The sequence below is a fragment of the Nelumbo lutea genome, chromosome 6, assembly GCF_056320005.1.
Source record: "Nelumbo lutea isolate HS-2025 chromosome 6, American lotus-T2T, whole genome shotgun sequence".
In the NCBI taxonomy this organism is placed as follows: Eukaryota; Viridiplantae; Streptophyta; class Magnoliopsida; order Proteales; family Nelumbonaceae; genus Nelumbo; species Nelumbo lutea.
In genome coordinates, this window is record NC_142689.1 from 29,784,560 (window position 1) to 29,796,458 (window position 11,899).

The following is an 11,899-nucleotide window of genomic DNA, read 5'->3' on the forward strand; positions in this document are numbered from 1 at the left end:
ACAGATCAATGCATATTTACATTCATATTTACATTGATAATAAGATGTAAAAGTACATCAATAAAAAAGAAGTAAATTTGCATTCAAGTGAGATTTTGATAAAAAAAAAAGCATATGCTTTATTGGAATTCATGCTTGCATCCATTACAGCTAAAAGTCTGTTTGGTAAGAAGGTAAATTTATCAATGCAAAACTAACCCAACTTTAATTTATTTGAACAATTTTACACTTTACATATTTGCATTCACACATATTTGCATCATTTCCAAACGCAACTTAATTTACTTCATTTGTACTGCAATCAAACAAAATAAGCTATAATTTAAAACAAAAATAGGTCAGAATTTACAGTCAAATAATTTGCATTGTGTTGTTCATAGGATTCTTTCTCTAAGACACATTAAAAAATTAATCCATTAAAACTCCATCTAACAGTAATGGGATCATGCTTACCACAATACGCTAGCCACAAGAACTTACAGCTATACAGCGGAAACATTTCCTGTACTTTGTATATTGTCATTCATTGTACATGTAGATGTTCCTATATATGGTTGTAATGTATTGTAGCCAGTATGGTCAGGGCTGGAGGCATGGCTTATTGTTGTTGTGGACTAACATGCCATGTGGAGAGAGCCTGTAGGTGGAGCCAGGGGTGGCCGGCGGAGGGGAGCAATCCCCCCTCCCCTCCATTGCCTTTTACTATATTATTGTAATAAGGTTGTGTTTGGTTGCAATGCAAATAAATTTATACTAATGCAAAACTGTGGCAGTGCAAATGATTTGAGTGTAAATTCTAACTTATTTTTGTTCCAAATTTTAGCTTATTTTATTTGATTGCAGTGCAAATGAAGTAAATTAAGACATGAAGCAAAGTAAAGTAAAACCCAAAACAAAATTAAATGAGAATTTGTATTTTTTTCATTTGCACTCTCATACATTTGTACTAGTGCAAATAGAATTGCACTGCAACCAAACACAGCATATAAGTATGAATAACTCCCCAAGGTTTCTGGGCCTTTTCTTCTAAAATACTCCTCTTTATAGATTTGGTCTCTCGTGAGGGCAAAAATTGTAATTTGAATACCATTTGTTAGTTTATTTTATTACCTGTTATCAAGCCTAATGTTTAAGGTATTAATGCTCATTCCCTCTTATTGAATCTTATATTTAAGGTATTTTTATTTTCCATCATTAAAGAATTTGTAGAATTTGATTATTTCTCTTCTATCTCATCCGTTATAAAGATTTTATTCTTACTATAAGTATTGAAATTTTGCAACGTATCAGCTCGTATCAGCCGATACTTATTGTATCAATGACCCACCTATACGACACTTTAAGTTGTGTTTCAGGGATTGACATATTTCACAGGGTAGATGGGCCTTGTACCAACTCTGTTGAACAGGTAGAGATGGATTAAAATTTTAGGATGGGTTGTTTTTTTAGTGAGGCAAAGGCAAGTATCAGCATTATATTAATGATTTATGCCACTGTATGTTTTTATAACGATGCATGCTTGCTTGGTGGAAATTGAATTGGATCCAATTGTCACAGAAGGGAGCTCAACATACAAAAACACATCATTGAATTCCCAAATCGGAATCGAATGGTTTTAGCCCAACTAATGATAAATGGTTGCACAATTAAGATGCTAGATTGTGGTTTTTGGGTCTGAAAATTTTCACATTGTTAGTTAAGCTGTTAAGATGGTTAATCTCTAGATTCCCTATCTTCTTCAATCGACTGATGACTGATGATTGTCCATCGCTGCCTCTTTTTGGAGGGTTTGGGCCTGGGTATAAAGTATAGATCTACTGTACAATCACAAAAAAGGGAATAAAGGTTCAGCACTTCAGCCCACCTTCTTCTGCTTCTGTTTCTTTATTATGTGTTGTCTCAGACAAACAACCCTTTGGCAATTGATGTAATTGATCGCTGGGGTTTCCCTTGATCGCTGAGATGGTATAACTCCAACGTACAAAAGTTTCCCACGCCAAAAGAAGCGACAGATGGTTATAATCATTCACTCTATTGATAAACTTCTTTTTTCTGTCTTTTTTTTTTTTTAATTTAACCTGGAAATACTTTGGATGCTCAGCCTCTCCATGATCCCAGAAAAGTACCCTTGGCCCTTTCAAAGGACTAGCTAGACAGCAATCGACTGAATTGCCAACTCAAAAACCAACTTACCTGTGATTTAGTTGAGAAAAACAAAAAAAAAAAATTTCCCATCAGGATAAAGAGGAAAAAAAGGACAAATTCTTTATTCTATACCAATCCCCATATTATAATTAAAATTTAAAACAAAAAAAAAAAAACTGAAATTAAATTATATTAACACTCTACTCCTGGCTTGTGAACAACAAGACTAGCACCACCACCAATGACACTATCTCCGCCACCGCCCAGGCTGCCCGGAATCTTCCTTTTGGGCTTGGCTTCTTGCAGCATCGACACCACGTCCCTCATGGACGGTCTGTCGGCCGGATTACGACTTGTGCAAAGTAATGCAATTCTTAGCACTAGCACCATCTCTTCCCTCACCGAAGCGCACGAAGCACCGGCGTTCTCGTCTAGGATATCCGCCACATCGTTCTTTGTTTTGATCTTCGATCTCACCCAGTCGACAATGCTGTTGCCGTCTCCGAATTCGGCATCCACCGATCTCTTCCCACTTAGTATCTCCATCAGTACCACTCCGAAGCTATATATATCGCTCTTCTCGTCCACTTGCAATGTATAAGCATACTCTGCAAAACGCAATAAAGCCGTCTGAATTAGTTTGAATAGACCAACTGATCTAATGATCTAATTTCCTTATCTAATCATGTTCTCTGCTTGTATAAAAGGCTATATTTATCTTTTGGGATATACTAAATTAATTAAAACTAAAGCGGGGAAAAAGTATATCACGCGCAATAGTGCGCAATGCACTCCAATGGGGAAAAATGGCGCGGTGACAAAAGAAGAGAATCTTGCTTCCATGCCACCTTTCGAAATTCGAAACAAATGGAGGAAGAGACGATAGCACCAGTCTCTTCTCTGGTGCTCTCTGTAGAGTTTTACACCATCCCCCCGTCAGCTCCCCAGAGAAGTACCACGTCGTTAATACCCGGATGTTTCCCACCCGGCGCACATTATCAATATGCAAACGTACTACGTACCAGGTGCAATGTAGCCGTACGACCCTGCAATGACCGACATGGACTCGTCGGTTTGAATCAACTTGGCGACTCCGAAGTCCGCCACCCTCGCTTCCATCTCTGCATCCAGTAAGATGTTGCTTGGCTTCACGTCCCGGTGCACGATAACAGGGTCACAGTCGTGGTGAAGGTAACAGATGCCCTGCGCAACGCCCAGTGCTATCTTGTACCGGGTGAACCAATCCGCCACCAGATTCTCTCCCTTATTCTTCCCGTGCAACAAGTCGTCCAAGCTCCCATTCGGCATGTACTCGTACAGTAGCAACGTAGCCTCGTTGTTGCTGCAGCAACCCAACAGTCTCACGATATTACGGTGTCTCACGTTACCCAGCACATCCACTTCTGCTAAAACACCCCGTCGCCTCCGCACCGTCTCTTTATGCTTCCCCCATAGCTTCTTAACCGCTATGATCTCGCCACTTGGCATCTCCGCCTTGTATACAGTCCCGGTGGATCCCATTCCGATGATCTTATCGCTCATCGACAAACACTCAAGCACGTCATCAGCCGTGAAATTCAACCGCTGAAATGCGGTTAGTTTCCATGGTCCCGCCTTTTGATCATCCACGAATCGACGGCCGTAATTCGCTTGGAAGCAGCGGCTACCGGCAATAAGGACGAAGAAGCCTACGCCGAATGCTGCAGCCACGATCCATACGATCGCTCCGGCGGTCTTGTTTGGTTGCTCTCGGAATCTGGAATCATCGGTTGCCATCCTATCCGAAGCGCAGGGTTTCTCCACAATTCCTCCACAGAGGCCCTCGTTTCCGGAGAACGACGACGGGTGAAGGTTCGGGAAGATCGTACCGAACGACGGGATGGGGCCAGTGAGGAGATTGAATGACACATTGAAACTCTCTAATGTACTGCAGTTGCCGAAGTTCGAAGGGATCGTACCAGTAAGGAAGTTATGGGAGAGATCGACATCGGTGATCGATGGGAGCGTCGAAAGCTCCCAGGGGATTATCCCAGTGAGAGAATTCTGTCTGAGATTCAACCAGAGAAGCTTCTCGCAGTGGTCAATGTCCCACGGAATGCTTCCATTAAGCGAGTTCCCCTCCATTTCCAGCTTATACAAGCTTCGACATCCAATGAAATCTGGCATTTTCCCGGTGAGTTTGCAAAAACTGGCGGAGAAGATCTGTAGGTTGGGAGCACTCCATATGTTGTCTGGTATTCCACTGTTGAATGAGTTCTCAGAAATGTTGAAGTACTCCAATTTCACGGACTTGCCGAGATCTCTCGGGATTTCGCCGGTGAAGTTGTTCTTGCTGAGGTCCATGAAAGTGAGGTTTGGCAAGAGACCGAAACCGGAAGGGATCGTTCCCGATAGTCTGTTATTTTCGATCCGGAACCTCCACAGAGAAGTGCAATTTGAAAGCGATGGAGGAAGCTCGGAGTCAAACCTATTGGAAAACAGAATGAGTCGAACGAGTCGGTTTCCGAGGCAGAGACTCGGTGGAATCGGACCGGTTAGAGAGTTGGATGAAACATCGAGCTTCTGCAACTTGGAATTCGAGCCAAGCTTTTGGGGGAGATATCCAGTAAAAGAATTGTTCCAAAGCAGTAAGGCTTCGAGGTTAGGAAGTTCGCCGATTCCAGCCGGGATCTCGCCGGATAGATCATTGTCCATTAAACTCAGCAAAGTCAACTCCTTTAACGAAGAAAATCCTTCTGGAATCGGACCTGAAAGGCGGTTATCTGACAAATCAAGCACCTTCAGTGCTCCCAAACCTGAGTAACTTGCGGGAATTGGGCCGTAAAATCGGTTCTTGAATAGAAAAAGTGATTCGAGCATCGTTAAATTACCAAGCTGTGGCGGAAGAAGACCGGATAAATTTGCAGTGGCAACGTCGAGATATCGGAGTTCCGATAACTGCCCGAACTCCACCGGTATCCCTCCAGAGAACTCGTTGTATCCAATCTCCAAATGCTCGAGCTGAGTCATAAAGCCTAAATCTGGTGGAATCGGTCCATGCAAGAAATTTCCAGCTAAATGTAAATACTTTAATCTTGATAAACTGCGAAACCCCCCCGGTATACCACCTTTGAAGAAGCTCCCGCCGAGGTTGAGCTGCTCAAGAAACCGAAGCCGAGTAATCCCATGTGGCAGCGGACCGGTGAAACTGTTGCTGTAAGCGTTAAAAATCGTCAAAAACTTGAGCTTGGAGATACCAGGTGGGAAACTACCATTAAAATTGTTGTGGCTGATGTCCAGAGTCCTGAGCTGTGACAATTCAAAAATGGCGTTGGGAAAAGGCCCTTCAAAGGAATTGCCGCTGAGGTTGAGGTGGTTCAATTGAGATAAGAACCGGATTTCTGGAGGGATGAACCCAGAGAGGTTCTTGTAGGTGAGATCAAGTGAAGTAATTAGGGAGGCATCTCGGCCGCACGTAACCCCTGTCCAGGAACACCAGGGCGGCGTCGAAGAAGGAGAGCTAGAAATGGTGGTGGGATTCCAGTCATGGAGAGAGGAGAGAGGGTCCTTGAGGGAGGTTTTGAGAGATAGGAGAGAGAAGAGCTGGGGAGGGATAGTTGCAGAGACTACAAGATTCGTTTCGAGGAAAGACAAAGAGAGGAAGAGGAAGAAGAACAGAGGATGAGAGCTGGTTTTCATGGTTTTTTTGGGGAGGAGGTGAGATGTGAAAGGGTTTAAAGAGGGTGGATTTAAGGGAGGAGAGGTTTTGACGAGGAGGAGAAGTGCTTTTGGGGAGTGCTGGGCGCAGAGGGTGTTTCATGATGATTGGTTCAGTCTTCAGTCTTCAGTCTTCAGTGCTGTGTGGGAGGGAGAGGGAGAAAAAGAAGAGAAAAGAAAAAAAAAATAAAAAAATAAAAAGAAATTGTTTCACTGATACTAGTCTACAGTGGATGTCCATTTGTACTCATACACTAGTCTCCCCTTTTTCTTCTTTGGTTCCTATCTTTGTCTCTCTCTCTCTCTAAATATTATACTTTTTGTTTTCGAATTGTTGATTAGCTACCTTTTTCATCATTCCTTGTTTCCTTTGCGTTTGGATAACCATCATGTAATTTGTCACCGGATCCTAGAAAAGTATTTAATTTCATATGGGAAAAAATGTATAAACCCACTTAAGCACAGTTATTTGTTAAACTGATAATATTACAAAAATGATTTTCAATCGCTGTACTGCTTTGAACCTCCCAAGAAAAAAGAAATTCTTAGCTCACAGAATTTGTAAGAAATAATCAGTCAAATTGGGTGAAAACACCAACAACATTTACATAACTTTATCTGCTCTGCACCATTTGTTTTGGTCCTTTGGATTGTATTTGATTATGAGAGATGGAGAAAAGAAAAAGAAAAAGTGAAGAGGGAAAGATTCAGGGTTTCAAGTAGATGTGCCACTTGGAGGCTGATCTTGTCAGATGGCCCTGATGTCATGGTGATCAAATACCATGCAGCTTCATTGTTGCCTGTCAATTACCTGTTTACATGCTAACATGGTATTGAGGATTCACCTTTTTTCCAATGCGTACAATGATGAATATTGGCGGGTCTTTTGAAATGTTTGAAATGTCTAAAATGCCCCAGTTGAGGATTACAGCAATGGAGATAGAATTGGGATCATTTGGCCTTAATACCAACATCTTGTTGCTTGCTATCAGTTTTGACTTTTTTACTTATCAACATTCAGCTGTTAAAGTAAAGGTGGGATAGGATTAGGATTTCGCATTAGCCAGGCCCCATCTCTTTCCTAAAAAAGAGTAGAAGCATCTATGCCTAAGAATTCTTTCTTTCTTTCCTTCTGGATTGATTTGAGCACACCCATTTATTTTGAAAATGGGGCACACCACTAATCATTACTCAGATTTCAGATTTTAAAATTTATATTTTGACTTCTTTTAATGGTTTCTTCGTCTTTACACTAGGGATGTGCCCCCTAATAAAAAATGGGATTTGCCCTAATCATTCTGCTTTCATATTTATATAAAATCATTATTTGAATACTTCCAATAAAGTCGTTTAATCCCAATAACAAACTTCTTTTTTTCTTTTTTTCTTTTTTTTTTACGGATTATGCCAATGGCTTCTCAGTTCTCAGTCAATAATATCATATTATTGCATAGATAATTGCTTCAAAAATATCTATACGACTTAGATGTCAAACTTAATTATGGTGTGGAAGGAAATGTTTCAAAGACCTTAGAATTACGGTAACATTACCACTCCCAATGCTGATAAGTTGGTCTAAAAAAGTATTTGTCATTCTTGGTTTGTTGATAAGATTGTGGCGGTGGATTTGATTGTTATAATTGAACTTTACATAACAAAAATAAAATATATATATACTTGGTATAACCAGATATGATTGCACTAATAGTCATAGCAAATGAATAATTTCTTTCTTTCAATAATTTGAGTTCAAGAAAAGATATAGGATATTAGGAATAGTGTCTTTATGGCTTAGTTTGGGAAGAGTGCAAATATAATATGTTCGGTGCAAACTCTAATATTTCACTTTGTATTTATACTGTAGATATTATATTTTGCACTCTTTTCAAATTGAGCATAACGAAAAATATAAAAAAAACAAAAATAGTGACCTAAAGAAAAGACTTTCAGCGAAAAAAAAAAGGCATTATTCAATACTGATATTGATTAACTATTGTATTGAGAGGGGTGGATAAGAATAGATATGAACCTAACTACTAGAAAATTTGTACCAAATGGTTTGTGTTAGATTCAATTCATGTTTTCATGCTTGTCAATACAAAGATTTTGATGGTGTTTAGAAGTGTGGGTGTTTTTTGGGATCGATTTTTAAGAAAAAATATCTATACTTTTAACTCGTTTTTCACAAAAAAAACGCTTTTGTCATGAAAGCATTGAACAATACTATGCTGTTTGGTAAGGTGATTTTCATTACCATTTTTCATGTATGTGCTGACAAGTAAGTACCATATAGGATATGCATCAGTCAATCATTAGGAGAAACGGTTTACCAATCGATGGGATCCCGATTTTTGATAATCGATTGAACCAACAAGGAGATACAAGGGCATTTGTGAAAATGCCTATATGAATCTGACATAACATCATTTTTTTAAAAAACAGCCACGGTTTCAAACATCCCCTTTGTAATTGCACAAAGCAAATGGTCCTTCGCAGGGATAAATTTGGCTCAACCCACGTCCAACTGGATCAAATAGGATTGGATTACCGAATAAACCCCCCCATCATATGAGATTACAATCAATTCCTCCAACTTGACCTCGAGCTGTGAGCGTTAGTGGTGGGGATGGCGATGGCAATTTCTACTCTAACAAGTTGGTACATGCCCCTGGCCTCAGTGGTTTTTTTTTTTTTTTTTGCTTGGAAAATAGATTGTCAGGCAGGGGAAGGTGCAGGTTTTGGGATTTTACAACATGTATGGGTATAGGTTGGATATAATATCAAGCTAAATCTGACCATCCTCTCATCCACATATTGTTAGAAAGCATACGAACTTATATATTAAGTCTTGAATTTAATAATATTTTAAATTTTATATGAAAGATTAGTCAATAGTTTTTTTTTTACATATTTTAATAATAAATAGAAATTTGTTCATGTTATTTTAGTTGTTTAATGATTATATATAATAGCAAAAAAATTAGATGTTGATTTTGGATTCAATGGTTCAACCTACCAATCTAGTATATGTTTGGCACCGATGCTAATGTGTGGGTTGGAAGCACCATTTTCTGAGAAAATCATTTTTTTTTCTGTTTGAAAATGTTATTGCTTGGTAGGATGTTTCCTGGAACAACAACAATACTTTCTATTTGGTACCGGTGCTCCATGTCTGTTTTCTGTATTGTTACCCATTATAGGAAATCTATGTTACTGCCACATCACATCCTCGTTGGCAACAATGAACTGCAATATGAGAAAACCCCAAATTCATTGTTGCTCCAAACCATGCCTTCTCGATTTCTAAGGCGTGGCTTGGAGTACTGTTTTTTTTGAAAAAATGATTTCAAATAAATATGTATTTCCTGAAGCACCGTTTTTTTCGAGGTGGCGCTGATGTGTCACCATTTTCTGGAGCAACAGCATTGATGCTAAACAGACACCTAATCTATTCAACCCTCAAATGTAAGGAGTATAGGGTTGGGGAGGGTTTTACATTTTCATGTGCGATGAAAGTTTAGATTCTGAAAATCCAACTCACTATATGTCTTACGATGATATAATTTGGGAGGTCTAGAAAGTTAAATAAGATCTAGAATTCACAAAAGCTCTTTTGTTGTTGAATGACATATTTACACACTTTTCAATGTTACTAGTACAATGTTATTTGTAATAAAAGTTTGGTAAAGTCTTGCGCTAATATGGAAGAAAGGATTTGTTTTAAACAATACCAATAAGATTTCTATGCACAACATGGAATGGAAAGAAAGTTATGGCTCAATGATATCAACAGATCAAGTTTGATTCAGGTTTGCCTTAACCCAACGTGTTGCAAGCTTGGAGGCGAACCTAACCTAAAAATTGATCAAACTGACCCAAACTTATGGCGCGGGTTAATGTGAATTTAACACTTGATCCATTAACATCCCTAATGCTTGAAAATGGTTACATGGGAATAATCAATCTCAAAAGTGCGGGCATATGTGAGTAAATAGGCTAAGAGTAAATCCCTCCTACCATCAAGAGGTAATACAGCAAAAGGAAATATATCAAATCATTAGTGATTTTCTTTGTTCTAAATATCTTCTGCACACCCAAAGCCTATGCGACACATGTCCAAATTTTTCCTTTTTCTTTATCAGCACACACAGTAAGCTAAGTATAATCATTTGATTGGAGACAAATTGAAGTTTGTCTTCCTCGTAGACAAGACCCATGTATAAAAACCAAACTTGCACCGAATCATGAAAAATTCTCACACCACAATCATTTTTGATGAATTAATTCTTTTTTTTTGCAACTGCGAAGGTGGTCATGAGCCTCGTAAGTCTAATTGAGTTTAGTAAAATAAATAAATAAATTTTTATTATATATAAATAAATATACAATAAATAATTATATTATATATAATAATAATTTATATATATATTATTTTTTATTTATAATAATAAATATTTTTATAATTCTTATTTTTTTGTTTATAAAATGAAACATTTTTATATATATAATTTTTACTTTTTAGAGAAAGCTTAACTTGTAATCAAGTTCGAGCCGAACTAAATTTGAATTTACAAGCTTTGAACCAAGTCGAATTCAAATCCAAATTTATAATTCAAGCTCGAGTTCAAACTTGAACCTAACACAATTTCAATAAGCCGAATTTGAATAACCAAATATTCTATTTGACTAGGCTCGAATTCATCCCCCTACCAAGGACGGAAAGAGATAAACAAATACGAAGCCCTTGAAAAACAAATAAACAAATAAGAAAAGGAGCCACAGGTTTAAAAATGTGGTTTATTCGTGCATAGAATTTTTTCTCAAAAAACCATAGCTTAAAAACTTTGTACCACGCTTATGAAATGCTAATGCTCGTTAAACCACGGAATTTTGAATAAAGTAAGGCCTTTAATCACTACTTTCCCTTTTCTTTAATAAAAATTCCACTTTCCTGTTTTTCATCGATTCTCGATACGACCAGATCAGCCTTTTTTTTCACTTTGACAGCTAACATTAGTTATTCGTTTAATCTAACTGTGGAATGTTGAGCCAAACAAGTTCTCTTATCTCCCTTCTCCTCAGGTTAAAATCCATATTAACGTCGTCATTAAATGATTTGAGCCGCGTATACAACCAGAAGTCGTTTGTTGGCCCACAACATATATTTCTGTGTCCTAGTTCGTACTACGGTACTAGGAGCAGTTCCTAGTTTTCGTTGGTCATACTTTGTTTTGGAGATAAAACTGGAGGATCACGGGTAATCGAGAAAGAATTAAAACAAATTTGATTTATATCTTTTCTCTTTTTTTCTTTATTTTATTTCTTCTTTAAATTTCATATCAGGGCTAGTCATTTCGACTCAGATGGGTCCAATGATCACCATTTCATTGGCGGGTTAATATAGGTCCAATGATCTATTAGGGTAAAAAAAGTTTTGTGTGGGTTAGATTGAGACCTTAAAGGCTATGTTTGGTTCGAAGGAAAAAGTAGAAAAAAGGTAAAAAAATCTGTACAAATCTTATATAATTTTTCCTATCTTTCTCTTCCTTTCCCTACATTTTCCTTCAAACCAAACATAGCCTAAGGGTATCATTACATTGTGAATAGACCTATTCATGGGCCGGCCCAGCCCGGCCCGATCTCCAAACGGGCTTGAACAAGTATATAGACCCGTGGGCTTAACCTCGGGCCAAAAAGCCCGGCCTGTAATAAATTCGAGCCGGGCTCGGGATTTGTCAAAATAGCCCGGCCCGACCTATAAATAAACCTAGAAAACCTAGTTGAATACCCCTCTTTTTTTCACCTCTTTCCCTTCTTTTTCCAACCAAATTCTTCTTCTCCACATCCTCTTTCCCTTCTTTATACATATTTTTTAATATAAATAAATTTTGCATTTATATATTTTTTTAATGTAAATAAATTCTGATTTATATTGATTATTGAATAGGGAAATTTTCTAATTTTTATTATTAGGTTGGGCTTCGGGCTTTTTATTAAGGCCGGGCTCGAGCCCAAGTTGTAGGCCCGTTGGTCGGGCCGGGCTCGGGCCTAACATATT

General features: G+C 38.2%; 1 protein-coding gene across 2 annotated transcripts; it reads right to left on the bottom strand.

Moving 5' to 3' along the window:
* Window positions 1-2,240: 2,240 nt before the first annotated feature.
* Window positions 2,241-6,118, bottom strand: LOC148848274 (uncharacterized). Of its 2 annotated transcripts, XM_088948410.1 has the most exons (3): window positions 5,016-5,959; window positions 3,168-4,892; window positions 2,241-2,753 (listed from the first exon to the last, which is right to left on the bottom strand). In XM_088948410.1, exons 1-3 carry the CDS (start codon window positions 5,821-5,823, stop codon window positions 2,338-2,340), a joined length of 2,949 nt encoding a protein of 982 aa, XP_088804536.1. In that variant the 5' UTR covers window positions 5,824-5,959; the 3' UTR covers window positions 2,241-2,337. The 2 variants fall into 2 exon arrangements, with proteins under 2 accessions (XP_088804536.1, XP_088804535.1); XM_088948409.1 differs by having other exon boundaries at window positions 3,168-6,118.
* Between the last annotated feature and the right edge of the window lie 5,781 nt (window positions 6,119-11,899).